This window comes from Mesoplodon densirostris, chromosome 3 (assembly GCF_025265405.1).
Source record: "Mesoplodon densirostris isolate mMesDen1 chromosome 3, mMesDen1 primary haplotype, whole genome shotgun sequence".
Taxonomy (NCBI): domain Eukaryota; kingdom Metazoa; phylum Chordata; class Mammalia; order Artiodactyla; family Ziphiidae; genus Mesoplodon; species Mesoplodon densirostris.
In genome coordinates, this window is record NC_082663.1 from 151,219,717 (window position 1) to 151,245,735 (window position 26,019).

At 59.7% G+C, this 26,019-nt stretch overlaps 3 protein-coding genes across 16 annotated transcripts; 1 reads left to right on the forward strand and 2 right to left on the reverse strand.

Annotated features, from left to right (window-relative positions):
* Positions 1-126: 126 nt before the first annotated feature.
* On the reverse strand, positions 127-7,502 carry APBA3 (amyloid beta precursor protein binding family A member 3). Of its 9 annotated transcripts, none has more exons than XM_060094644.1 (11): positions 7,389-7,502; positions 6,142-6,683; positions 6,013-6,052; positions 2,771-2,916; positions 2,554-2,640; positions 2,287-2,448; positions 1,749-1,928; positions 1,416-1,628; positions 655-774; positions 428-568; positions 127-349 (listed from the first exon to the last, which is right to left on the reverse strand). In XM_060094644.1, the coding sequence occupies exons 2-11, from the start codon at positions 6,670-6,672 to the stop codon at positions 278-280; spliced, it is 1,692 nt and encodes a 563-aa protein (XP_059950627.1). In that variant the 5' UTR covers positions 6,673-6,683; positions 7,389-7,502; the 3' UTR covers positions 127-277. The 9 variants fall into 9 exon arrangements, 8 of the variants coding, with proteins under 8 accessions (XP_059950627.1, XP_059950622.1, XP_059950626.1 ...); XM_060094639.1 differs by having other exon boundaries at positions 6,142-6,744; XM_060094643.1 differs by having other exon boundaries at positions 7,362-7,502.
* Positions 7,503-8,283: 781 nt separating this feature from the next.
* MRPL54 (mitochondrial ribosomal protein L54) lies at positions 8,284-10,405 on the forward strand. Its single transcript, XM_060092404.1, has 3 exons — positions 8,284-8,452; positions 9,097-9,253; positions 9,853-10,405. Exons 1-3 carry the CDS (start codon positions 8,335-8,337, stop codon positions 9,983-9,985), a joined length of 408 nt encoding a protein of 135 aa, XP_059948387.1. The 5' UTR covers positions 8,284-8,334; the 3' UTR covers positions 9,986-10,405.
* Positions 10,406-14,354: 3,949 nt separating this feature from the next.
* MBD3 (methyl-CpG binding domain protein 3) lies at positions 14,355-25,374 on the reverse strand. 6 transcript variants are annotated; one of them, XM_060094650.1, is made up of 6 exons: positions 25,093-25,374; positions 19,459-19,618; positions 18,756-18,854; positions 17,814-17,904; positions 17,177-17,354; positions 14,355-16,098 (listed from the first exon to the last, which is right to left on the reverse strand). In XM_060094650.1, the coding sequence occupies exons 1-6, from the start codon at positions 25,200-25,202 to the stop codon at positions 15,864-15,866; spliced, it is 873 nt and encodes a 290-aa protein (XP_059950633.1). In that variant the 5' UTR covers positions 25,203-25,374; the 3' UTR covers positions 14,355-15,863. The 6 variants fall into 6 exon arrangements, with proteins under 6 accessions (XP_059950633.1, XP_059950631.1, XP_059950632.1 ...); XM_060094648.1 differs by having other exon boundaries at positions 18,756-18,893; positions 25,093-25,368; XM_060094649.1 differs by having other exon boundaries at positions 14,355-16,074; positions 18,756-18,893; positions 25,093-25,367.
* Positions 25,375-26,019: the final 645 nt, after the last annotated feature.

The following is a 26,019-nucleotide window of genomic DNA, read 5'->3' on the forward strand; positions in this document are numbered from 1 at the left end:
CCCTCTGCCCGATCTTTAATAAATGGAGTATTTTCACAGCACTGGCTTCTAGTGACTTCCAGGGACAAGGGGCCAGAGTAGGGTGTTGTCTTTCCTCCCTCAACCCCACAGACCCAGATCTGAGACTTTGCCCATTCAATAAGCTTTTAATTTTTTACATAAGAAAATAATGTAGAACCAAGAAACTTTTGGGGCCCTGGCCAGCCGAGGAGGGTCCGCGGACAGAGTTCCAGGGCCGGCGGGGGCTAAGGCACAGTGGTGGGGGAAAGGTGGCCGGTCACAGGTACACCGGCTGCTCCTGGCCTGTGAGCAGGCGGTAGGTGGCAGCAGGCATCGTCTTGATGTGGACCTGGGGGCGGAGAGGAGGCATCAGCTGGAGGTGGCCTCCTCCCACTCAGGCCCCGCCCACCACCCCCGCGCAGCGCACCTCAATGTGGGCCTCCGTGAGCAGCTCAATGATGCGGGCGTGGGGCGTGGCCACCACACTCTGCCCATTGATCTCAATGATGCGGTGCCCCACGCGGACGCCCCCGCGCTCGGCAATGCCACCCCGGAGGAGGCTGCAGATCTGGGGGGACAGGAAGGGCCACGCTGCTCAGGGGGCCACGCCTGGGGCCGCCCACCCCCCACCGGGTCCCTGGACTGGGGACTCACTATGCCGTCCTCCACGCAGAAGCCCAGCTGCTCGCGGATGTGGGGCCGGCGGATGATGGCCGTGGTGACCGGCGGGCAGTGGACGATGCTGAGGGTCACCAGCGTCTGAGACTTCACTTCCTGTGCAGGATGGGGGCTGTTGGCCTGGCTGGGCCTCCGGGTGGGCTGCCAGACTTCCCGTTGGGCTGCAGCCCCTCCTGGGCCTGTTTACCCACTCATAAAATGGAACCTATAGATTCTACAAGACCCCTTGAGAAGTGGTTAAGAATGCAGACCAGAGCTGGGCGGCCTTGGAGTCAGAGCTGTGCCACCTCTCACCTCCCTGGGCCTCAGTTTCCTCATGGTCAAAAGCAAGGTTCTAGCAGTGCCCACAAGGCACGGTTACAAGCACTCAGTAACACACTGCGTGAACCGTGTCAGACTTGCCCTTCTGGCCTGGCCAGGCCCCTCCCCATCTCTGAACCTCAGTCTCCCAGTCTGGGCAACTCAAGAATACACTTGCTGCCTCATGGCAGAGAGGACAGGCCTTGTGTTCCAATCCTGCTCCCGCACCAGAGCGGTGTCCCTGGACTTACCCTCTCTGAGCCTCGGTTTCCCAGAGTGCACGGGAGCGGGTAGGACTTGAAGCTCTACTTGCCCGTTGTGGACTGAGACACAGAGACCTGGCCTCGGGCTCACCTCCCTGGCCACGTGGGGAGGGGGGGCCTGCCATCTGGGGGGTCCTTGCAGGCCCTCTGCCCCGGCCACCCCGGAGAACTCACGCGGACGGCAGCCTGGCAGGCGGCCAGGGGCAGCCCCACCAGGCTGGTCCCGTTGATGGCAGTGATGCGGTCTCCGATGCTGAGGGCCCCTGAGCGCTCGGCGGGGCCCCCGTGCAGCAGGTTGGCGATGACGGCCGTGGGCAACAAGGAACCCCAGCCCGACTCCACCAGGGCTACGCCCAGACCCTCACCCCGGCGTTTCTCGATGCACACCTGGGGGGTCACAGGTGGCGCTTCAGGGCTGCTTGGAGGAGGTAGGAGGAGGTGGGTGGGGGGCGCGGGAGGGCTTCAGGGCCATTTGGTGGGCCGGGATGGGGGGACCTGCTTGCTCACCTCCCTGCAGTTCTCACTGTTGGAGAAGTGGTCGAGGTCCCCGTTGTGGAGGTGGCCGGGGCCCGTGGCCCCCTGGCTCTGCTGGGAGCCCACCTGGCTGGGGTTGATCCCGCTTTCCCGCAGGAACTGGCTGTAGGCCACGGCAAAGGCCTGGCCGATGGCCTGGGCGATGAGCTGGGCCTGTGGGGTGGGCGGCACCTCTCTGGGGGTCCCACCCACCTCCTTCAGGTCTCCCCCCCAGCCACTGACATCCTTACTACCAGCCCATCCACCCCCAAGTGGGACTGGCCTGCCAGCCGCTGGCCAAGCATCTAGGGGGAGGGGAAGGGAGACAGGCCTGGGGCAGGGAGGGTTTGGGGAGATGGCTGCCAGTCTCAGGCTCTTACAGGAAGGCCTGGAATATATGGCTCAGGGCCTTCAGGAGGGTGAGGACGGAAGGACGCTGGGGTGACAGTGCGACCAGGTGGGGCTTTGGTGGAGAGCAGGGGCCATTGTGAGGTCCCCCTCGCCCTCAGGACACCCGGAGCCCGCTGCTCACGTCCTCTGAGTGGAAAACGTGGCAGATCATCTTGTAGAGCCGGCGGCTGTGGGGCTGGGGTGCCGGCCGCCGGGCCAGCCGCCGCCGGGCCATGAGCACCAGGACGCTGCCGATGTCGGCGATGTAGGAGATGGTCTGCAGGGCATGGTCCATCAGGGCCTCCTGGAGGGGGCGGGGAGACCGGGCTGGGTGGGCTGCGGGGGCCTCGCTCGGCCTCACCCTCAGCAGAGGCGCCCACGCCCCAGAGGCCAGGCCTGGGCCCCGTACCTGGGAGTCAGCCGTCAGAACCTTGACCCTCTTGGTGGAGACGAAGAGGTCTACCTCTGTCATTGGCTGGGTCTCCCCATCGGGGGCCTGCGGGGGGCGGGGTGGGACGTGGAGGCCCCCAAAGACCCAGACTCTGACCCGCCAGGCTCAGAGGGCCTCGGGGGACCCGGCCTGCAGCCCACCTGCCCCCCACCCACCTGCTGGCCCCTGGCTTCACCTTGACGCGATCCATGGCCTCCTGGGCCTGTGCCATGCGCGTGCTGGGGGGCGGGTTTCGCTCGGACACCAGCTGGGTGGAGCCCAGGTATTTGGCCCCAAATATGACACCATCTAGGAGGTCTTCGTGGTCACAGGGGCCGGACGCTGAGGGCGACAGCAGAGACGGGTCAGCCCCCTAGAACCTCTGCCAGGCTCGCCTACCCCTGAGGGCTCTGCCCAGAGCCCTGAATGGTCTGGAAGCACAGAGAGTTCTGCCCCACGGCTTGGCACTTGGAGCCACACACGTCTGCCCACGGTCCCAGAGCCACCCCATCAGCCGGAGCCACAGATCAGTGGCTCGGCCCTCATGGATGTAGAGCCTTCCGTCAGTCTAGAGCCAGCTCCGTCCACAGCTCAAGGACTCCCAGGCAGAGGACGCAGTTTCAGGAGCAGGCTCTGCATCCAGAACCACGGCCAGAAACAGCTCTAGTGCCCATAGACAGCACCGCCCTGTGTTGCTAGAATTCCAGGAATCAGGATAGAACCAGACAGTCCCACTCCTATTTCTAAAACCCTTGACATTATAGAACCATAGTCAACTCTGCTGGATGAATCCCAATCAATCTACAGCCAGTCAGCTCTGCCCACTGTTCTAGAATTCTCTATCGGCCCAGGACCACAGACAACTCTACTCCATGGTCATAGAACTGCCCAAACAGAGTAGAAAGAGGAAACTGTCCATATACCTCAGACTCTCATACTGTCCAGAAACCCAGGTGGTTCCTGATCTGTGATTCTAGAACTCCCTGACACGTCTCAAACCACAGAATTCTGCCTGGGATTTTAGAAACCTACACTGCTCCAGAATCACACTTTTCCACTATGTGATTCCAGAACGTCTTGATCAAGATAGCATTGGGAAACTCCTCCTGTGGTTCTAGAATCCCCTCAATAACTCACAACTGCAGATGCACTGGGCAATTCTAAGAATTATCTGAACAATCCAGAAACGAACAACTCTGCTCATGGTTCTAGAATCCCCCCAACCCAGCTCAGGACCACAAAAAGCTTTGCCCCCATGGCTCTAGAATTCCCTGAGCAACCTAGAGCCAGACAGCAGTGCCAGTGATTCTAGAATATTCTAACCAATAGCTATTGCTTTTTGGAGAAACACAGGCCACAGGGAATGAAACCACATTCCCGTGAACTTAAAGGATAGCCAGTTCTGCCCACTGTCCTTCATGATCTAAGCATTCCAGAACAACAGATAACTCTGCTCTGGGTTCTAGAACTGCACCATCCAATATGGTAGCCACCAGGCATATGTGGGTATTGTGCACTTGAAATGTGGCTGGTCTGGACTTAGATGTGCTGTAAGTGTAAAATGCACGCCGGATTTAGAAGCTCTCATAAAAAAAAAAGTAAAATTATAAAATGTTGACTGTATGTTTAAATAACATTTTAAATATTTGAGCTTAATTTAAATGTTATTAAAGTTAATTTTTAGTGTTTGCTTTTTTAATGTGGATAACTAAAAAATTTCAAGTGACATGTGGCTCAAATTCTATTTCTGTTGTATAGCTGTAGAACTTTCTAGAATTGGACAGTTCTGCCCAGTTCTAGTACAGCTCCTAAAGGTCTAGAACCAGAGATAAATTCTATTCACTCCATGGTTCTAGAACTCCCCAGTCTGAGTAGAACCTGACAGCTCTGTTCATCATTCCAGAACACCCTCATCAGCTGAGGTCACTTTAATCTAGAACCACAGGCAAAATGCTAGGTTCTGGAACTCTAGGTGAATCACAGCTCCACCCATGACTCTGGAACCTTCTTGGAACTACAAGTTCAAACCAGCTTCCTTTCCCACAACCACAGAACTTGTTCTTTGACCTAGAGCCTCAGATAGTGTGGGGGAGAATGTTCTAGAACATTCCAGGTGGCCAGAACAGGTACTTCTCATGCCTTGAGAGCAGATTGGCAAGCTTTTCTGCAAAGGCCCAAAGAGTAAATATTTTTTATTTTGTGGGCCAGATGGTCTCCATTGTAACTACTCAGTCTGGCTGTTGTAACATGAAAGCTGCCACAGACAACATGCTAATGAATGGTCATGAGTCTGTCCCAATAAAACTTTATTTGCGGATGCTAAAATTTGAATTGCCTATCATTTTCACCTGTCAAAAAATGTTCTTTCAAGTTTTTTCAACCATTTAAAAATGTATGGGGGCTTCCCTGGTGGCCCAGTGGTTAAGAATCTGCCTGGCAATGCAGGGGACACGGGTTCGAGCCCTGGTCTGGGAAGATCCCACATGCCATGGAGCAACTAAGCGCATGCACCACAACTACTGAGCCTGGCTCTAGAGCCCGCAAGCCACAACTACTGAGCCCGCGTGCCACAACTACTGAAGCCTGTGCGCCTAGAGCCCGTGCTCTGCAACAAGAGAAGCCACCGCAATGAGAAGCCCGCGCACCGCAACGAAGAGCAGCCCCTGCTCGCCGCAACTAGAGAAAGCCCATGAGCAGCAATGAACACCCAACACAACCAAAAATAAATTTAAAAATAATAATAAATAAAATAAAAATAAAAATGCATGGGCTTCCCTGGTGGCGCAGTGGTCGAGAGTCCGCTTGCCGAAGCAGGGGACGTGGGTTCGTGCCCCGGTCCAGGAAGATCCCACATGCTGTGGAGCGGCTAGGCCCGTGAGCCATGGCCGCTGAGCCTGTGCATCCGGAGCGTGTGCTCCGCAACGGGAGAGGCCACAACAGTGAGAGGCCCGTGTACAGCACAAAAAAAAAAAAAAAAAAAAAAAAATGCATGGGACTTCCCTGGTGGTCCAGTGGTTAGGACTCACGCTTTCACTGCAAGGGGGTGCAGGTTCAATCCCTGGTCGGGGAACTAAGATCCCACATGCTGCGTGGCGTGGCCAAAAAAAAATAAATTAAATAAATAAATAAAAATGCAGAAGCTGTCTTAGCTCACAAAACATACCAGAAAGTCCACGGATGGTAATTTACCAACCCTTGCTCTAGAATCAAGTCAAGTGCTACAATTTGCCAAGTCTGCCCTAACGCTCCCTATTCATTCTAGAACATTCTCAGGACTGTCTCTCTTCTTTCAGTTGTCTGGAATCTATTCAAAACCAACCTCAGAACCTCTCTAGAAGCAACTCGTTACTGGCAAACTTTGTGCCAGGTTTTGGGAGCTTGAGTCGGGCTGTTCTGAAACCCCGAAGTCCCTGGGGCCAGGGTGGGCGGAACACTCACCCTCCTGGAGGGCAGGGTAGGAAGCCAGGGTCTCGGGGCTCTGGAAGAAGACAGAAGAGGGGTAGGCCTGAGTCCTCCTGCTTGGCTCCCAGCAGTGAAGCAGTCTGGGGGGGGCGGGGCGGGCTCTACCTGGGCACTGGCAGGTGGCTCTTCAGAAGTGACTAGAGGTACTGTCTCCAGCCAGGGTTCTGGGGAGCTGCTTGAGCTCCTGCCCTCGTCCTGCTCGACAGAGGCTCCTTCTGCCCACTCCTGGGGGCCCATATCCCCCTCTGGGTCATCAGGGGGCTGCAAGAGGCGAGGAGCAGGGTCTGGAGGTTCCTGGGGACCTGACTGGGAAGGAGGGCGTTCGTCTTGCTGCAAGAGGCTCAGCAAGTCTTCCCGGCCAGCCTCGGCGGACAAGAGTCCATGGGCATCAGTGATGTCCTGAGAGGCCAGGCCGTGGCCAGTGGCAATGTGCAAGGGGCATGGGGGTCCGTCTGGGGACAGGCCCACCAGATCACCTGGCAGAGCTTCAAACTGTTGCAGCAGGTCCTGAATATTTAGCCCGTCAAGTTCCATCTGACTCAGGCTGCCGGGGCCTCCTGGTGCCGGGTCCCACTGGCAATCAGGGGTAAGGTCCTGAGAGGGTGAAAGTGTGTCCCTGGGCTCCTCCAAGTCCATGGCTGGAGGTCCTGGAAGGGGTTGGGAGGTTGTCAGGAATTCCATGCCTGGACCCTGGGCTCAAGCCAGCATCTGAAAGAGAGAATCAAAGATGAGATTTCCTGGTTGCCAATTTGGTACCAGGCTCTCACCTGGTATGTATTCATACAGGACACATAATTTAATCCCCATCATACCCCGCAAGGAAGGTTCTGCTATGATCCTCATTTTACAGACAAGGAAACTGAGGTGCAGAATGAGCAACTGTAAGGCTGTGGCTTCCCAGGCTCCAAACCCCGGGGGATTCCCCTGTACCCGTTGCTCCAGACCACTCCCCATCCGTGGACCCTGTTCACCCCGGCCCTGGTTCTTCCAAGTCTTCCTCCCCGGGGATGTGGAGGCTGGAGACATACTCTGACTATATAGACCCGACCGGTGTAGGTCGCCGAGACCCAGGACTCAAGACCTCAGTCCAAGACTTTAGACCCATAATTTCAGACTTAATACTAGAGTTCCAAGATGCCAGAAAGCGGACTCTCATCTCAAAACCTCCAATGCCACCCTCAGGATCGACCCCAGACTCAGACCTGGAACTCAGACCCAGCCTGAAGACACAACTCGAGCCTAAAGCTGAGTTAAGACCCCAGTCCTCTCTAGCAGACCCCAGACTCAAGACTTCAGACCCGTGACCTCAGGCGCTGGCTCCAGACCTCGCTCTGCTCCGCCGGCACACTCACTTCCCAAACCGAGATGGCCTCAACCCGCGAGGCCCCCAGGACCCCGCTCCCTGGCTCGTCCGGTCCTGCCAGTCGCCGCCGCTCGCCAATTCCCAGACTGGGCGCTGGCAGATCTGTCCGCACAGCGCTCCTGGACCACTGGGCATGCGCACGCCCGCGGGGCTTGCTGGGAAATGTAGTTCTCTCAGCCGCCTGGCGGCGCGGGGGCGCTAGATGTTGGGACCGTGAGTTCGAATCCCGAACCTTCATTTACGCACAGTGAAAGCTCGGACTGGCTTCTGAGCCTGTTTCCTGAGCCGCAAAGTGCGGCTTAAAGCCACTGCTTGACTGCTACGGCTTTTTTCATTATTCCAAGGAATGGCAGATGGGAAGAAATGGGACTGGAAAATACTAAAGGAGCGTGAGAGGCGGACTCTTTCGACTCCAGGGACACCGGAAGCGACGCGGGGACCATATTATAGACAGACTTCCGGTGTGGCACTCAGTAGGGCGGCCGAATGGCTCGCCTGGCTTAACTTTACCTCCCTAAACTTCAGGCTTCCTCAATTGTAAGGATAATAATAGTACCTACCTCCTAATTAAACGAAATCGAGCTAGTTACAGATTTAGCAATAGGTTTAGAAAATAATGAGCCTAATAATAGTGTTAACTTTTATTAGTTCTAGGTTTTCAGTAATTGCTCATTGACTAGAATCAAGGATGTATAAGTTGTGATACTTAAAGTAAGTGATAAGTAACTGAAGGGCAAGAAGTCGGACATCCTTTGGAAGTCGCCTCGTGCAGCACCTGGGGATAGCTACAAAAGTTTAAAGAAATCACAATTAACGTATGCTTACGGCCGGAATACTACATTTCCCATAAATCTCTAGGAGCCTACAACTCCCAAGCACCCCTCGGCCGCAGACGTCCTCCGGAAACGTGCACGTGCAGGCGGCCGGGACACGTCATGGCGGCCAGGCGCCTCTTCGGTGCTACGTGGAGCTCGGCCGGCTGGCGGGTTCGGGAGCTCCCGGATCCCGCCGCTTCTGTAAGACTCCATGTACGAGATTATGCCAAGAGACCGGGTGAGCTGGGTTACGAGGGACCAAGTTGGGAATGGTAGGGACATTGGGGAGTTGGTAGTGCGCAAGCGCTGGTTGGGGAGGCACGTCCTAGAGTCAGCGCGCAAGCGTAGAGGCTAAGCTCTATGCGCAGGCGCAGTTTGAGGTACCTAGGGCGCTATTGGACTCAGCGCGCAGGCCCAAGTGTTTTTTGTTTGTTTGTTTGTTTGTTTTATGTGGGGGCGGGGGTAGGAGTAGGTCATGGACTTGAGTCCCTATGACGTTTCTGCCTCCAAATCAGTCACCTTTGGAAGGTTATCACCAGAAATTGGGACCCATCTAAGCATTAAAACCAAAACAAGGTTATTTAAATTTTCTCTGGTTACAGCCTTGCCCGATCTCCTTTGTTGAAAGGAGGGATTTGGCAGACGTGAGGTTTTAAAGGCAGAGCAGCCAGCGGAGGCTCTTTTTTCGTGAGATAAACAGAAGGAATGAAAATGGGAAAGAGGAATGACTTGGTTACTCTGAATATCAGTGTCATTTAATGCAGTATCCGTGTCCCAGTTAAAATCATTTTGAATGCAGCAGACAGGGTCCAGCCAGGGCGGAAAGGGACGGCTGGCCTCCCGAGGGTGGAGCTGGGCTGAAATGATTCTCCCCCACCGTAGTCATTAAGGGGGGCAAGGGCGCTGTGGTCGGTGAGGCCCTGAAGGACCCAGAGGTGTGTACAGACCCCATCCGGCTCACCACGCACGCCATGGGTGTCAACATCTACAAGGAGGGCCAGGATGTGGTCCTGAAGCCGGATTCCGAGTACCCTGAGTGGTGAGTGGGCCAAGACTGGCTACGGAGGGCCTGGCTAACCAAATCTGAGGATCTGGGAGGGCTTCCCTGGGGAGGTGGTGTGTGAGTCGACCTGAGTGGGTGGACAGAGCTTTAGAGGTGGGCGGGAACAGCCAGTGCAAAGTCCCCAGGCAGAACTGCACCTGGTTTATTAGTGGACCCCAGGAGGCAAGGTGGAGAGTAGGGGGAGACAGGGCAGGAACTTGATGGAGCCCAGCTTGCAGGGGGCTGCAGGGGGAATTTTGCTCTTGGCCCTGAGAGCACTGGCAGGATGCAGAAGCCGTTGCCACCTGCCAATCCTTCAAGCTGGGGAAGGTTTAGAAAGGTTGAGTGAGTGGGTGGGGAGGCCTTACAGGTGGTTAGGCGGCACGGACAAAGGCCAGGAGGCAGGTTTGGCGTGCGTCCACCTCAGATCCCAGCACCCTTGGGATGGGGGCGCTCCCTTGTTCCACAACCCGGCACCCCCTTGTTCCATGTCCTCAGGGTGGGGAGGGACTGCCCTGAGGTCAGGGTGTCTGGGGTGGGGGAGTCGCGGGGAAGGGAGCTGCTCTGCAACCCCGACTCCGCCCACTCCCCGTCAGGCTGTTCCAGATGAACGTGGGTCCCCCCAAGAATCTGGAGGAGCTGGACCCCGAGACCCGGGAGTACTGGCGGCTGCTGCGGAAACACAACATCTGGCGCCACAACCGGCTGAGCAAGAACCAGAAGTTCTAGGCGGGGCGGGACCAGAGCACCCTGACCCTCCAGTGACCTGGAGATGCTCCCCGAGCCCACCCCCTGGACTTTTTTTCTTTTTTCTTTTTTTTGCGGTACGCGGGCCTCACTGTTGTGGCCTCTCCCGTTGCGGAGCACAGGCTCCGGACGCGCAGGCCCAGTGGCCATGGCTCACGGGCCCAGCCGCTCTGCAGCATGTAGGATCTTCCCAGACCGGGGCACGAACCCGTGTCCCCTGCATCAGCAGGCGGACTCTCAACCACTGCGCCACCAGGGAAGCCCCCCTGGACTTTTTATTTTCTGGAAAAACAGACTTCTCCGAGAACAGAGGAGACTACCCCCCTCACTGGGGTTACTGGGTGGCCCCTACATTGAGGCTGAGTCAGGGCCCTGGGGGCCAATAAAGACTTCTTGGGGCAATTGTTGGCAGGCTCCAGATGCCTCTGGGTGTTGTCACATGTCAGGGGCAGGCAGTGGGGAGGTGGGCATTTCAGACCCAGTGGTCCCATGGCCCAGCCTCCACCCTCAATGATTGCTGGGCGTCTGCAGGTCCATCTTCCCCTCCCGGCCTCACTGAGCTGCTCACCCTCATTCCTGGAATTCCTAGCATTGCCCAAGAGGCCCCAACAACCTCCATCCTCGAGGGGGAGAGTTTCCTAGCCAAGCCGCTCTGGGGTGCACTGGACTCACACCTGAATCAAGTCATCCTGAGCAGACGAGAGTCTTTTTGAGCTTCAGGAACTGAAATGTCCAGGGGTACGGTCTGACTTCAGGCACGGCTGGATCCAGGTGCTTCAGTATTTAGCTATGTGGCTCTCCGTCTCTGGGTCCTTTTAACTCCAGTGGGTAGTTCCCTCGGGCAGGGGTGGCTCCAGGGCTTCTAGCTGACACCCCCTATCCAGTTCAGCAAGCCCAGCCAGAAGGAAGGGACTTCTCATTCCTTTCTGCCAGGGTCATGGGTTATCTTCATTGGCCAGTCACTTGAGCCGAGGTACCTGGGCCTACTCATTCTCCTGTCCATCCACCCCCACTGGTGCCTACCAGATTGAAGGAAGCTGGAGGACACACACAGTGCCAGGACCACACTGCTTGGGGGGCTGGACCAGGGCCCTCTCACCCTCCAGGCTCCTCGAGAGCTGGACGGGTCGGTCAGGGCAGGGTCCCCGAGGCTAATTCTGTCTGGTCCCAGGAAAATGAGGGCCCTTATCCTCTTAGGAGGACTCTGCCAGGCGGATTACCCCACACCTGTCCTCGCTGGTGGCCTGTTCTGAGCAGGCGGATCGCCCCGACCCTCCCATGATTCCCCATGGCTCTCGGTAAAAACAGAAGTTGTAATGGCCATGGGCCTCCTCACTGTTCATCCAACGTGCCAGGCATGGTGCTGCCCCTGGGCCCTCTGCCTGCACCTCTCTTCCCCCGGATGTTCTCAAGGCTCCCTCTTTCACCTCCAGGCCTTTGCTCTGATGTTGCCTTCTCTTTGGCGCCTCCCCTGACTACCCTATTAAGTTGCAACCCTGCCACACATTCCTGATCGCCCTTCCTGGTTTTATTTTTCTCCCAAGCACTCATCACCAGCAGGTGTTTCATGTTTTACTTATTTTTAACATCATGGTTCCTGTCTCTCTCCCACTGGAGTGGCAGCTCCACTAGGGCAGAGATTTCTCTGTTTTGTTCAGTCGTGTCCTCATCTTAAGTTGGATGGGAGGACAGATGATTGGATGGGTGGTTGGCCTGGCTGCTGCAGTGTAGACAGCACACAGGCCATCGGGTTCATGCGTGAGGTGCCACCTGAGGTTGGTGAGCAGGCCAGCTGAGAGCCCCAGTGGGCAGGTGATCTGGGTGTGAGGACCTAGAAGTGAAATTGCTGGAATGTCCTGGTACCTGTGGAAACTTCCTGGACAGAGCCTGGAACGAGTGGGGTGCTGCCCCCGACCCTGCCTCACGGCACTCTCCTGTCCTGACCCTGGCTGCCCCATCCCATAAGGAGGTGCCCTGTCATGTGGGCACTGGGCCAGCCCCAGGCAGCAGTGACATCCCATTCCTTGCCAGCTCCCCCCTCCCCCCAACCTGGAGTGCAGCTCAGCCCCGGGAAGGCCAGTCATGATGCCTTCGTGAGCAGGACCACACACCCCTATCCGAGCAGGTGGGACCCCAGGACGGTCCTTGGAGGCTCCCAGGGGGCGGTGTTTTCCACCGAGTCTGGCCTCTGCTGTGGCGCATCTCAGGTGGGGTCGGCAGGGACGTGGTCAAGGACAGACTGGGCTGCAGGTGACAAATGTCTGTTCCAACTGACTTAAGCAGAAGAGGGAATCCACTGGCTCAAAGTGCAAAGTGTGGGCCGGGACAGGGTCCTGGGGAGGCCCCCCTCGCGGCTCGGGTTCCTCTGTGCTGAGCGGCCTTACTCTTCTGAGCAGATCCGTTTGCCCAGCAGCTCGTACTCTCTCAGTTCCAAGTCCCGGGGGAAAATTTCTTTTCCCAAACGGTTTCAACAAGAAGTCATGGGCCTGACAGCACCCGTGTCCCCTGCATTCATTGGCAGGCGAATTCTTAACTACTGCTCCACCAGGGAAGCCCTGTGTGGGTTTTTTTTTTTTTTGTGGTACGTGGGCCTCTCACTGTTGTGGCCTCTCCCGTTGCGGGGCACAGGCTCCAGACGCGCAGGCTCAGCGGCCATAGCTCACGGGCCCAGCTGCTCCGTGGCATGTGGGATCTTTCCGGACCAGGGCACGAACCCGTGTCCCCTGCATCGGCAGGCGGACTCCCAACCACTGCGCCACCAGGGAAGCCCATGTGTGGTCAATTTTTGACAAGACCTGATCTTACAGGTGTCGCCCACCCCGCCCCCGCCAAGGCTCAGAACCCGTGTTCTAGATGGTGTGGATGGAGATGTTACCTGTTGCTCTGTGCAGTCATGGCCCCCAGCTCCATGTGGCCAGGACAGCTGAGGAGCGCAACGTGTAATTTGTTGTCACCAGTTTGAACTTTCCAGCCACGTGGCTGGCGGGGGGCCCCAGTGGACTGTTCCAGAAATCCGAGCTGGCCCCTCTGCTCCAGCCGGTCTTGCTGCCTCTTCTCTGACTGGGAAACTCCCAACTTGTCACCAGGGATCGTTGCCTCTGGTCACCTCCAGCTCCCTCGCTCTGCAAACCCGATGCATCCTGAGCTTGGCCAGTTCTAGGGCTTCTGTAGCAGCTGTTCATTCCCCTTGAGGGGACAGTGGGGGACAAAGCCCAAGAGGTTGGAATGAGCTGGGGATGAAAGAAGAGATGGTGGAAGCTGAGGCCACGTGGCCAGGGGCGGCCTCGACAAGACAGGAAAACTTGTCTTGAGGCTAATGTACCCCAAAGTCACCCTGGGACCTGTGGACGTGTCACCTCACAGGACAGAGACTTTGCAGGAGGGATTAAGTTAAGGCCCCTGAGCTGAGGAGGACCCTGGATTCCCCGAGGGACCCAGTGTCATCACAGGGTCCTTGTAAGAGGGAGGCGGGAGGGTCAGAGGCAGAGAGAGACGGGAGATGCTGCGCTGCCGGCTGTGAGGATGCAGGAGGGGCCGCGAGCCAGGGATGCGGCGCCTCTAGAAGTTGAAGGCGGGAACCGATGCTGCCCTGGAGCCTCCGGAAGGACCCGCCCTGCCCACACCTGTGGGACCCACACAGTAAGGGTGAGGAGGGTGTCCAGGCAGCTGGGGAGGGACCCTGCTCGCCCTGGGCAAGGCAGACCCTCTGCTGCCCGCAAAAAAACAATCTGGGGTGCCTGGGCAGGTGAGGAGCCAGGGTTCTCCCAGCTCCCGCGCCCTGGCTTTGGGTCGGGAGAAAAGCCAGCAATGACCACCCGACCAGGGGTGGTGGGGCAGCTGAAAAGGGGCCGGTGTGGCCGATGTCCTAGCACCGCCCTCCCCAGCCACCTGTCAGCACTGGCCCAGGCCTGCAGGGTCAGCTCAGCTGCACCCTCTCCCCTGCCCCTGCGCTGGGCTGCGAGGAGCCCCTGCTGAACTCCCGGCGTGGACCCCACTGACAGGTCCTCGTCTCTCCCAGGAAGGACGTGGGTGCACCTGGCATCAGCCCCGCCCCCACCCGCAGAGTGGGCAGGGGCCTCCAAGGGAGCTGCGGGGACTGCACAGAAAGCACCCAAGTGTGCCAGCTTTCTGGAAACCTCCACACCCAGCTCACGCCAACACTGCTGGGGCCCAAGTGTCAGGAGGCCCCACTTGGGGCCATGGGAAGCCCGCCCTGTCTGGGAGAGGCCAGGGGTCTGCCATCCCCTCCCATCCCCCAACCCAGGGCAGGATGATGAACTTCAGGACAGGCAGGCTCCCAGCGCTGCGACACAAAACCTGGGATTCTGATAAACCAAGGCCCCAGACCACGTTCGCCCGACACGCTTTATTCAACACCGCCCACAGGAGCCTCCCTCGGGCCCGCGGCCTGTGGAGGGGATTCCTGGGGCCCGTGATGGCCTGGACCCTGGCAGTGTCACTGCTGCCACTGCAGTGCAGCGGCCGCGCTCCTCAGGGCTTTGTGCTTTGACTGGACTAGGAAGGATGCAGTCAGCCCAACCTCCTGGGCCAGAGTCCTTGGAGGGAGTGGGCAGCGAGTCCCACCCCCGAGGGGCTCCCACTGCCACTGTTGCCCCGCCGGGCAGGCCACGGCACCCCAGGGTGTCTGGCCCGATGAGGCAGCGACCCAGGCCCCGCCCCACCCCGACAGTCACGGCTGTGCGTGTGGCAGGGTTGGGACAGGGCTGGTGGGCCCTGGGGCCGCACCGGCCCGGGGTTTGTGTCTCCAGGCTGATGGAGGGGCTGAGGGAAGGGGCCTGGCCCGGGGTCCACTCAGGGTAGCAGAAGCTCCCCTGGCCCGGGGCACTCGCTGCAGGGAGGGACAGCACAGCTCTGACCGCCTCCAAACCCCATGCTTCATGGAGGCCACTGCCCAGGCCCGGCCAGGAAATGTGCCTGGGATAGGGATGCAGAGGCCCCCGGTGGTGGGAGGCCCCACACCTGCCAGATCAGTGCCACTGTCCCTGTTCTATGAGGCGAGACCGAGGCCTGGAGGTCAGCCGATGGCGGCGCTGGCCTGGAGCCTGGGCCGAATCCGGCCGTGAGCAGTTAGTTCTCTGTCCGCGGCGCTGACCATCAGGCTGGGCCGGGCTGCAGACAGCGAGGTCTTCAGGCGCTGAGGCCTGAGTTCCTGTCCGTGTGCAACAGACAGCAGGTTAAGCAGCTACGTGGACATCGACCTCGCCTCTACCATGAGTTTTACTGAAGGAAAATGTCCGGGTTGTGCCATTTGCTCTTGGGAGCACTGTGCCCGCCAGGTGGGCCCCGGGGAGCCATGCTGCATCCCCTTCTGGAAGGGGTGACGGGCGGTCCGGGATACCGTCCCTCACGTGTGCAGGTCGGGAGGGGAGACTGTTCCACAAATGTTTCTCCAGCCCCGCGGGGAGCCTCGCAGGCGGCCCAGTGGCAGCTGTCCTGTGCGAGAGGTCCAGGGCAGCAGCCACAGAGACCAGGCTGGCCTGAGTTCAGTGCGGAGCCATATGACCCCGAGGAGGGGCAGACATGGGGGGGTCCATCGGGCGAGAGGCCATGCTTCAGCCATGTCCCCGTGGCCCAGGGGAGGGGACACGCCTGGGCAGGGTGAGAGCCGAGTCTGCAGGTGGCCCCGTGCAGGAGGGCAGGTGGGTGGGGCCCGTGCAGGGACAGAGAGGGCGCCATCCGCGCCTGGCAGGCCGTCCTCCTTGAAGACAGGTGCTCTCGGGAGGCGCCCGGCCCAGCACTGCTGCCACTGGCACAAGGCAGGTCCCAGGGACCCGGACCACCCCTCACCCGTGGTCGCTGCTCACGCGAGCTGGGGCCTGGGACCCGGCCAGTGCCCGCTCTACACGTGCTCCATCTCCTGGTCCTGGTCGGGCCCCTCCTCCTGGTCCCCGTCATCCTCATCCCCGTCGGTGCCCGCCCTGTCCAGCGGCGCCTCGCCGTCCCGGGCCAGCTCCTCCACGTGCGCCAGCATGTCGGCCATCAGCGCCTCCTCCAGCCGCTTGCGGACCTGCTGCACCAGTTCCTCCTGCCTCCTGGGGACACAGGAAGACCTGCTGGCCAGGGCATGTCCATCTCTGGGGAGATGGGGGTGCTGCGAGTGCCCTGTCTAGACAGACACCCCCATCCCCAGTACAGCCCGCAGGCCCTCCCCAAATCAGCGCCACTGAGAGGGTGGCTGCCGGCCCGGGCCAGGGACCCCTGTCCCCTCCCTGCCGCCTCTACGGTGCCCGCCTCAGCACGTGGACCTGACTCTGCCTGTCGCTCCCCTCCACCGGCCACGAGTCCCTCCTCCCGGCAGGACCACAGCCACGGCCACTGCTGGACCTGACACCTGCGGTTCCTACCTCACTTTCTATTTCTGCAAGTTGTGCTTTAAAGATCTGTCTGGACTTTTCAGACAGTCGTGTTCTTTTCCTGCCCTTTTCCTAGGGACGAGCCCTGTGCATACACGTATGTGAACGTGCACACGTGTATGTGTGCGTGTACATGCATGTGCAGTGCATGCATTTGTATGTACACGTGTGTACCTGTGTGTGCATACGTGTGTACACGTGTGTGGTCTCACCGCCGTGTCCTCGCCTCTCTCGGGGCACAGAGCTGCCCTCTCGCACCCACCTGGCTTTTACCTGCAGTCCCGAGACTGCCCCCCACAGCGCTCCAGGTGCAGTTGCTCTGCCTTCTAGCCCCTCTTGTGGGTTCCTAAGCACCACCCCCCGCCTTCTCCCAACCTCAGCTGTGAACTGATGTTTCAAAGCTGAACACGACGCATGTTCTACCTTCTCAGCACCTCTAGATGTTTCCTGACCAGGAGCCACTTCCAACCACCTTCCAGGAGGCCCTCCCTGACAGCTCTACCCGCACCTGGACACCACCCACGGGGTCCTGGCCAAGCACAGGCCCAGCATTCAGGGCCCGGGACGCATCCCGCTTCCCCTCAGCCCACCCTACCCGGTCCTGCGTGTGCCAGCGCCCCCTGACCCAGGACCTCACAGCCCACGTGCATCCCTGCTCAGGGGAGCCATCACAGGGCCAAGAGCCCCGTCCTCTCCCGCCCCCACAGGCTGCCCCACCCCCCAGGCGCCCGCCTGTCTGAACCGAGCCCTCCCCCGGCCACTTCCACATCACACCTGGACACTGGCAGGGGGGGGCTACCTGATGTCCTCGTCGGTCACCATGAAGGCCTTGCAGAGTGGCTGGGCTGTGTTGAGCCACACCCCGGGGTTCTTTTCCACGGCGGCTGAGAGCTGCCCGGTGATGGGCATGGTGCTGGTGTGCAGGGCGCTGGCGATGGCCGAGAGCAGCGTCTCATCTGTACAGCCAGGACCCACGCCTGCCGGGCAAGGGAGGGTGGTCGCTGCAGGCACCAGCCTTGCCCCCTCAGCCCCGATTTCATCCTGAACCTCCCTTTACAGCCAGCCCTGCCCGGTCCTGCGTGTGCCAGGGCCTCACAGCCCACGGGCAGCCCCGCTCAGGGGAGCCGTCGCAGGACCAGGAGCCCTGCCCCCCAGGCGTCTCCCTGTCTGAATCGAGCCCTCCCCGGCCATTTCCATGTCACACCTGGACACTGGAAGGGGGCAGTCACTCCCACGACATACAGGCAGACAACTACCCTCTCAGGGACAGCAGGGACGCTTTTATGGCACGGCAGGGAAATCAGACCCCCGAGTGTTTTCAGGACCCCGTGACCAGACGCGGCCCCAGCGTCAGGTGCAGCCGGGCTGGCCCCAGGCTGGGGGAGCACAGGCCTCATCCCTCCTCCATCTCCCCGCTGCCCCCCGCAGGGGGTCACCTTGCAAGCCCTTGGGGAGGTCCATGGTCTTCACGAGCTCCTCCGCGATGTCAAAGGCATTCAGGCCGCTCAGCTTCTTCTCCCAGAAGAGCTGCCGCCACACAGATAGACGTCAGGCCAACGGGATGGCCAGGCCGCCTGCTCCCAGAGCAGGCGACCCTAGGCGGCCAGGATGGGTGTCTCAGTGTGACCTCTGACCCCCACACTTGCTGGGGCTGCTCGCACCCCAGGGTCCTCGCAGGGCAGAGAAACCCAAGCCCCGTTTCCGGAAGGACGAAGACCCAGGACGTCAGCTGTGCCATCGGACAGTCTGTGGCTCCCCTTCACCCTGGAGTTGGGGGTTGGGAGGTCCAACCTCTACCCCGGGCCGAGGGCAACAGCCCCAGCCAACCCCTGCCACAGCCCGAGCAAGCGCTGTCCATGGGCACTGCCTGGTGCAGACAGGGGACCCAGGAGCCCCCGGACGGGCAACAAGCTCACACCCTCGACCGCACCTCCAGACTCTGGGGAGGGGGGCGACAGGCAGCCCCACAGGTTTCTGACCTGTTACCTAGAGGGCTCCAACCCAAACGGCACAGCACCCAGGGTGGCTGCCCGTGGTGGGGCCCATGCCCTGCAGGGTCCCTGAGCGTCTCCCACTCTGACGGCCACGGCCCCCTGCTCTGGCCTAGCACCTCCACACCCCGCTATCTACCAGGCGTTTGTAAAGATGCGTGAAAACACGGCTAAGGCTCAGTTTTTGGAAAACAGATCACAAAACTGCATTTGTGGGATCTTATCAATCTGTTCAAGACAGCGGCCGGCCCGAGGAGGCCCCGCATACGCGTGTTGGGCACTGGTGCCCACAGGACCGTGCCCCGGGGTGACGGCTCCTGACCGCGGCGCTGGGGACCCGGGCCCGCGGACTCAGCTCTGAAGAGTAGACCAAGCGCCGGAGCTCACCTGCCGGGGCTGCTCCACGGCCTTCTGGGGGTCGCTCTTCACCTTGTTGCTGGGGTGGTTGGTGATCTTGGTCACTGGCTGCTTGAAGATGGACGCCGTCTGCCTGACCGGGAGGGCCGTGTTCAGGTCGGGCTTGCCCTGCAGGGTCGGGCAGGGTCCTCAGCGGGCTTTCCCCGTCAGCGAGAAAGCCGTGCCCCGCAAGGGGCTTCGGGGAACAGGCCCCGGTCATCAGCACACCCCGTGGCACCCACGGATCCAGAGGCAATGCCAAGCCCAGGCCCAGCCGCTTCGCTGCCCTCAGTGTGGCCGCAGCGGGGGCTCTGGACACACACCTGCCCTCTCTCACAGCCACCCACCCCCGCCCCTCACCTCCCACCCCTCTCACCTCCCGCGCCTCGTTCTCCGCAGAGCATGGGCCTGGGGGCGCCCTGGCCACCTCTGTTTTGCAGCTGGGGCAGGGAACAAAGTCCCCTGAACACGCGTCCATCAGAGACCCACAGACACACTGGTCACCAGGCACCCAAGTGTGGACCAGAGCTGAGCCGCCTCCCAGGCCCCGTGCCCGAGCCTCTCCTCGGGACAGATGATGGGCGGTTTCCTGTCTTCTTTCCCACAGCTGCTGAGCTTCCCCCAGTGAGTAGCTAGGTCTCTAACTCCAGGACGGTGGGTGAGCCCTACCCAGCAGTGGTCGGCGTGGGCTCACCTTGACCTGGCTCGGGGAGTCATAGCGCACCCGCTGCCGACTCTTGTTCATCTTGCCCATCAGCATCTTGCCCGTGCGGAAGTCGAAGGTACTCAGGTCCATGGAGCCGCCCAGGTAGCGCGCCAGCTGGGGCTTGCTCCGGAACTTCTTCCCGCTCGGGCTGCGGACACAGCGCGGTCAGTGGGGGGGGGGGGGGGGGCCGGGGGGGCCCAGGCCAGGCCGGTCCACCCTCTCCCCAGCGCAGCAGATGCCGAGGCCGAGAGCAGGGATGGACGCCCCGACCTTCGGAAGTATGGGGTCCAGCCCTGGGAGCCTGGCTGGAGTTTCTGGAACATTCCAGAAGCAGAATCTGGCCATGTTCTCGAGAAAAGACCCAAGGACAGCAGGTCCATTACAGCATTATGGACCTGTCCTGGGGGGGGTGGGGGCTGGGCTGTAAAACCTCAGTTTTGGGGCCAGGACACCAAAGAGCTGTCCAGGCGGGACCTGCTGGGAAAGCCTGAAACCTGGCTGTGAAGCTCTGCCATCCTGCTCACCCCATGGACCAGCGCAGGGGACTCGCCTTTCTAGAAAAAGCTAACGCCAACCTCTAGCTGCAGTGCAGACGCAGAGTTCATGCTACAGGTGACCAGAACGGGACCCAGTGAGCATTAATAATGACACGTCCCTGGGCACAGGGACTCCTGCAGCCACTTTGGGAAACAGTCTGGTAGTTCCTCTAATGGTTAAACAGCAATTCTACCCCTAAGTATCCAAGAGAAATCAAAACACATGTCGACATAACAACTTACACCTAATTACTCACAGCAGCATGACTCACTGGGCAGAGTGAAAACAGCCCAGATGTCCCTCCACACATGGGAGCATCACTCAGCCATGAAAAGGAGAGAAGCCCTGACACTTGCTACCACGTGGATGGACCTTGAGAACATCATGCTCAGTGAGAGAAGCCAGACACAGAAGCACACACAGTGTGTGATTCCATTGATGGGAAACATCCAGAACAGGCAAATCCACAGACACAGAGAGTGGGTTCCTGGCTGTCAGGGACTGGGGCTTCTCTTTGGGGTTATACAATGTTCTGGAATTAGTGGTGATGGTTGCACAGCCCTGAATGTATTAGAAACCAGTGAGTGGCACACATGAAGCCTCCAGTAGGCCTGGCACCCGTCTAGGATGTCCCTGTCACTCTCCATCTGAGGCTAACGAGAGCCTGCACTTTGCTGATCTCCCCTGAGAGCCTCTAGGCTGAGCCTGAATTCAAGCCAGCACACGCCCACCCCCTCCAGGTGTCCCTGGGCACTGAGGACAAGTGGCAAAAGTGGGAAGAGTAGAACCCGTTCCAGCCCCACCAGGGCCTCACCTGGGTCAGGGCCAGCCCCACCACCTTGGGTTCTGAGACTCCCGTGGACTCTTCTGGAAGATCCATTTTTCCATTATGCTCTGTGCTGGCTGACGTGAACAGAGTCCACGTGCCTGGAGCAGCGGAAAGGACCCTGAGTCCCGACTCTGGCTCCAACTATGGCCACAAAGAGGGCCAGGACCCTGACAAGCACTCGCCAGCACTTCTTGGCCTCCAGTCACCCCACCTGCTGCTGTTCTGCTTTAAAAAATGCATGAGGACAGGGAAACAGAAACGCAGAACTGTAGATTAGGGGCTGGGGAGCAGGGCTAAGGGCAGAGATAGTTAAAGGTCTAGGGCTTTTCTAAGGGGAGGAAAAGGCTCTAACTTTGACCGTGGTGGTGGCTGCAGCTACCTGTGAATTGTACGCTTTAACACGGGTGAACAGTATTGCATGTGACTCCTACCTCGATAAAGCTGTCACAAAAATGAACGCAAGACAGAGAGTGGATGGGGGCTACGAGGAGCTGGGGAGCTAATGACACAGGGCTCATTTTGGGGTGATGAGAACGTTCCGGAACTAGAGAGTGGTGATAGGTGCATGAAAACTGCTGAATTGGACACTTTTAAAGACTGAATCGTATGGAATGTGAACTATATCTCAATTTTAAAAACAGGTTTTGCAGATCTGTATTGGGACAGAAAAATGTCTGAGCTGTTTTATCCAATGAAAGAAAAAAACTTCTGTAGTAAAACCACAGGTGTAGAACAAAAATGAGCACTGCGGTCTTTCTCCGGAAACAGGCCTACCCGGTGGGTAGACAGGTAGCCAGAAGCCGGGCAGAGAGCAGCCCTGGGCTGAGTCGGTGGGACCCTGAAGCATTGGGGCCATCATGGGGATGGAGCCAGCACCAAGCGCAGAGCCCAGGGCCTGGGCCGGATGCAGGGCTGTACAGGGGTGATGAGTGGGTGTTGACCCCAGGCCTATAAGGAGGCTTGTAACCTGAGATGCCCAGTGAGGCCCAAACAGCAAGATGAAGCTGGTTCTGGCTAAGCTGAGCCCGCTGCCCAAGGAAGGGGGGTCAACCCGCCGAGCACCTCCTGCTTTCCTGAGTATTTGCACCTTTAAAATGACCTCTGGGGTCTTCCCTGGTGGCGCAGTGATTAAGAATCCACCTACCAATGCAGCTCGAGCCCTGGTCCTGCAAGACCCCACATGCCGCGGAGCAACTAAGCCCATGTGCCACAACTACACAGAGCCTGTGCTGTAGAGCCCACGAGCCACAACTACTGGGCCCGCGTGCCATAACTACTGAAGCCCACGCACCTAGAGCCCATGCTCCACAAGAAGAAAAGCCAACGCAATGAGAAGCCCACACACAGCAACAAAGAGTAGCCCCACTCGACGCAACTAAAGAAAGCCCGCGTGCAGCAACAAAGACCCAATGCAGCGAAAAATAAATAAAATAAATAAATTTATTTATTTATTTAAAAAAAAAAAAAAAAAGAGCTCTGGGACTTCCCTGGTGGTCCAGTGGTTTAAGCCTCCACACTCCCAAGGCAGGAGGCGTGAGTTCTATCCCTTGTCAGGGAACTAGGATCCTGCATGCTGCAATGGTGCAGCCAAAAAAAAAAAAAAAAAAAAAAAAAAAGCTCTGGAAAGTCCCCTCTATTCCACACACCCCAAAGAATGACGCTAACTTCCAAGTCCTCAACTTCTTGCCTGGATTGTAAATGTCAGGCAGGGAGATGATTTTTCCAAAGAAAATGCTCGGCTGTAACCAGATGCTCCACCCCCATCTCCCAGTCCTCAGGGCCAGGTCGCCAAGCTGGAGGGGCGTGTGGGTGAGTCCTACAGAACGGTCTGTGAGGTCGCTCCACCTCTCCTGCAAAGAACACACTGGCTCTCTCCCACTCTCTGGACTAGCAAACCAAGGTTCCACATCCCTAGGGGCAGGGCTAAGATCCAAGGACAGGTCTGTCCGACTCAACAGCACCGGAGATCTGCCTTCCCTCTGCATTAAGGAACCAGGAAGGGACTTCCCTGGTGGTCCAGCGGTTAAGACTCCGCGCTCCCAATGCAGGGGGCCTAGGTTCAATCCCTGGTCAGGGAACTAGATACTTATCCCACAACTAAAAGATCCCACATGCCACAACTACAGATCCCGCAAGCGGCAACGAAGATTCCATGTGCCGCAACTGAGGCGCAGCCAAATAAATAAATATTAAAAAAAAAAAAAACAGGGAAATCCATCTGTGCTCCCTGCCTAGTCACCTGGCTCGGCATCAGGTGGTGAGAAGGCCAAGGGCCCACATTCCAGAAAACATATCACATCCCCCCCAGATCTCCGACCTGCTGGGACAGGGTAGGTCACCCACACCAGAGACCTGGGAGTGGCACTGGACCACGCACCCCGCATCCTGTCTCAGGCCCTCACCTCTCATTGGAGCCGTGGGAAACCTGAAATTCCACCTGTCCAGCCCCAGTTTGGAGCCCTTCCCTACCACCAGACCCCTATGCTCGGGGGTGGGGCCATGGAGCGGGGTCCCACTTGACGGAAGCCCGGAGAGGTTCCCAGGCAGGTGGGGACAAGAGGTGAGGCAATGACGGGCTGCGGCCCTCTAGCCACGCTGGCCCTGGTTCAGCTCCTGAGCCTCCTCACAGGCTGCTGGTGCTGCCTGGACCCTCCTCCTGGCTCCACTGCCAGGGCTCACCTCTGTGCTGCCTCCCCAGACAACCCCTCACTGACCCGCCCCCAGCTCGACCAGGCACTCCCATCATCTGCCCCTCACAGATCCCCACATCTCTCTGCATATGTCATCACCTGTTAACTATGAAAGCAAAGGGGTGATGGCTGGGGTACCAGCTGTCACCCAGGAGGGGAGGGCCCAGGTCTCACTCCCATGTGAATGGCCAGGACAGACACCCAGCATGTGCTGCAGAGGCATCTGTTAAATTAACAAAGGACTAGAGGAACAGAGACCTGCCTCAGTCTTCAGACCTAAAAGGAAGAAGTGAGAACACAAGTGGGCTCAGAATTAAATGAGGGGAGGTGGTGAGAGGCCTCTTCACGCACCCAGAAGGAAGCTTTTCTAAATAGCCAGCGAGGGAGTGACGTCACAGACAGCCGCAGTGAGGGGGAATACACACGTTTCCCTAAAAGATGATGATCGTAACCCCACTATTTCACGCTTGACATTACGGGAGGGGCAGCCAATTACAGTACACACTGGAGGGCCACCAGCACTCTTTGAACACTAGAACCTGAGCTTGTCCTGGATGAGCTGCCATCCTTACCCTGCTCATTTCCTTCACTCCTCCCAAAACGGGGACAGCAAAGGCCCAGGACCTGCTGCACCCCCACCCCAACACCTGGCAGGCATTCAACACGTGGCAGGTGTCCCGCCTGCCTTTCTTTTGTCAGGGTCCTAAAGCAAAGGGGAGGAAGCCATCAAGCCTGGCTCAGAAACAAAAGCATCTTCCACCAATCAGGAGGAAAAAAAAAAAAAAAAAAAGGAAGGGAAAGGCAAACAGCAGGTGGTTGACGGTCTGGGGCTGGGCTTCCAGCCGCCTACTGACTCTGTTTCACTGGGTGTGGGGGGGTCCCTGCCACCTCTCTCAGGCCAAGGGCAGCCCTCCCCCCAGTCTGGGTGAGGGAAGCTCACAAAGGCCGCGTCCCCGGTCTGGCGACTGGAGAGGCCACTACCCACGGTGCCCAAGGATGGGGGAAGGGCGGCTCTTAAAAAGACACGCAGCTCCAGGACCAGGCCATCCTGTTAAGGGCCCAGGAACCTGCGTCCCTAGGTAGCCCGCCCTGGTCCCCCAGAGCAAACCCTGCTCCCTGAAACCCGGGATCCCCACCCGACCGAGGCTGCGCGCGGCCCCAAGAGCGCCCCACGAGGACCAAAGGGACAGCCCAGCCCCCACCCCCGCCTCCCAGCGGCGTCTGGCCCGCGCCGGGGTGCCCCTTGCCCAGCCGGCCGCTTCGCCGCGGCCGCGGAACAAAGGCCGCCGCCAGCCCGGGGCCGGTCCCAGGACCATGCGGCTGAGGGGGGAGCGCAAGCACGCTGAGCGAAGGCTTCGCCGGGCACGCACGCGCACTGGGACCGGGCCCGCCGGGCACGCACGCGCACTGGGACAAGCGCCCACCGCGCGCCGGCACGCACGCACGCATGCACGCACAACGCACGCGCGGGGCCCAGTCCGCGGCCCGGGTCGGGGCGCCCAGGCCGCCGCAGAGGCCGCTGGGAGGCGCCCGCTGGGGCCCTGCCCGGCCGGCACGTTCATTCACCTATAGTAAAAGACATCCCTGTGGCCGGCCGACAGCCCCGACCTTCTGGGCACTTCTTCCCTCTCCCAGCCCTGCGGGAGCGCCGGGCACTCCCACCTCTTCCGCTCCATCGCGCCCGGCTCCTCGGCCCGCCGCCGCCGCTGCCGCCCGGACCCCCGCTCGCCGCCGCCGCCTCAGCTGCCTCCGCCGCTGCCGCCGCCACTTGCCGCGGCTGTTCCGGCCCGTGGGCCTCCGCCCTCCGCCCCCAGCCGGGCGCGCGCCGGCTTTGCCGCCCTTTCGGCCCCCTCCCCGCGCTCGCCAGCCCCCGCTCGGGGGGCCCGCTCCGCCCACCCGCCCGCGCGCGGGGCCCCGTGCTGCGCAGGCGCCGCACAGGTCCCGCCCCGCCCGTGGCCTCCGGCCCCGCCCCTCGGCGGCGGCGCCAATCAGCGCGCGGCCTGAAGGTGGGGCCTGCGGCGGCGCGCGGCTCGTCCGCTCCGCGCCTGCGCCCTGGCCCGCCCGCAAGTGGCTCGTGGTCCCTGCTGGCAGCTGCGCCGTCAGCCTTGGTCTCTCTCCCGCGTCTCCTCCGGGGCTCCGTCTGTGTCCCGGGATGCCCGTCCAGTGCCGGACCGCCATCCCGGCCGCCTCCCTGGTCTCGTCACTGGCATCCGCGTTTAGGGTCATTGTCGGTGACCACCCACCTCCACACCCCAAGGCCCACCCGACGCTTTAATGACATATCAGAATCCGGCCTCCTCTTCCTGCCTCCTTAGTCCAGCCGCTTTCTGTCTCCTGGGGCTCCAGGCCCTTGGGAATCTCCCGCTCCCCCTTGTGTCCCCTCCCCCTCCCCCAGGCCCTCTCCTGCCTGCCCTGCTCCCCCAGGGCAGAGCCTGGCCGGCCCAGGGCAGGTACTAAGAAAAGACTGTTGAGTGAGTGGCCGGAGCTGTGGGC

Excerpts from the sequence above, each read along its gene's own strand:
- APBA3 (XM_060094639.1), bottom strand. The coding sequence starts at position 6,717 with ATGGAATTCCTGACAACCTCCCAACCCCTTCCAGGACCTCCAGCCATG. Across the intron at positions 2,917-6,012 it reads CTACCCTGCCCTCCAGGAGG|CGTCCGGCCCCTGTGACCAC; the intron begins GTGAGTGTTCCG and ends TGTCGCCCTCAG. Across the intron at positions 2,641-2,770 it reads AGGCCATGGATCGCGTCAAG|GCCCCCGATGGGGAGACCCA; the intron begins GTGAAGCCAGGG and ends CGCCCCCCGCAG.
- MBD3 (XM_060094648.1), bottom strand. The coding sequence starts at position 25,202 with ATGGAGCGGAAGAGGTGGGAGTGCCCGGCGCTCCCGCAGGGCTGGGAG. Across the intron at positions 18,894-19,458 it reads ACTCCCCGAGCCAGGTCAAG|GGCAAGCCCGACCTGAACAC; the intron begins GTGAGCCCACGC and ends CCGACCCTGCAG. Across the intron at positions 17,905-18,755 it reads CCGTGGAGCAGCCCCGGCAG|CTCTTCTGGGAGAAGAAGCT; the intron begins GTGAGCTCCGGC and ends GTGTGGCGGCAG.
- MRPL54 (XM_060092404.1), top strand. The coding sequence starts at position 8,335 with ATGGCGGCCAGGCGCCTCTTCGGTGCTACGTGGAGCTCGGCCGGCTGG. Across the intron at positions 8,453-9,096 it reads AGATTATGCCAAGAGACCGG|TCATTAAGGGGGGCAAGGGC; the intron begins GTGAGCTGGGTT and ends CCCCCACCGTAG. Across the intron at positions 9,254-9,852 it reads GATTCCGAGTACCCTGAGTG|GCTGTTCCAGATGAACGTGG; the intron begins GTGAGTGGGCCA and ends ACTCCCCGTCAG.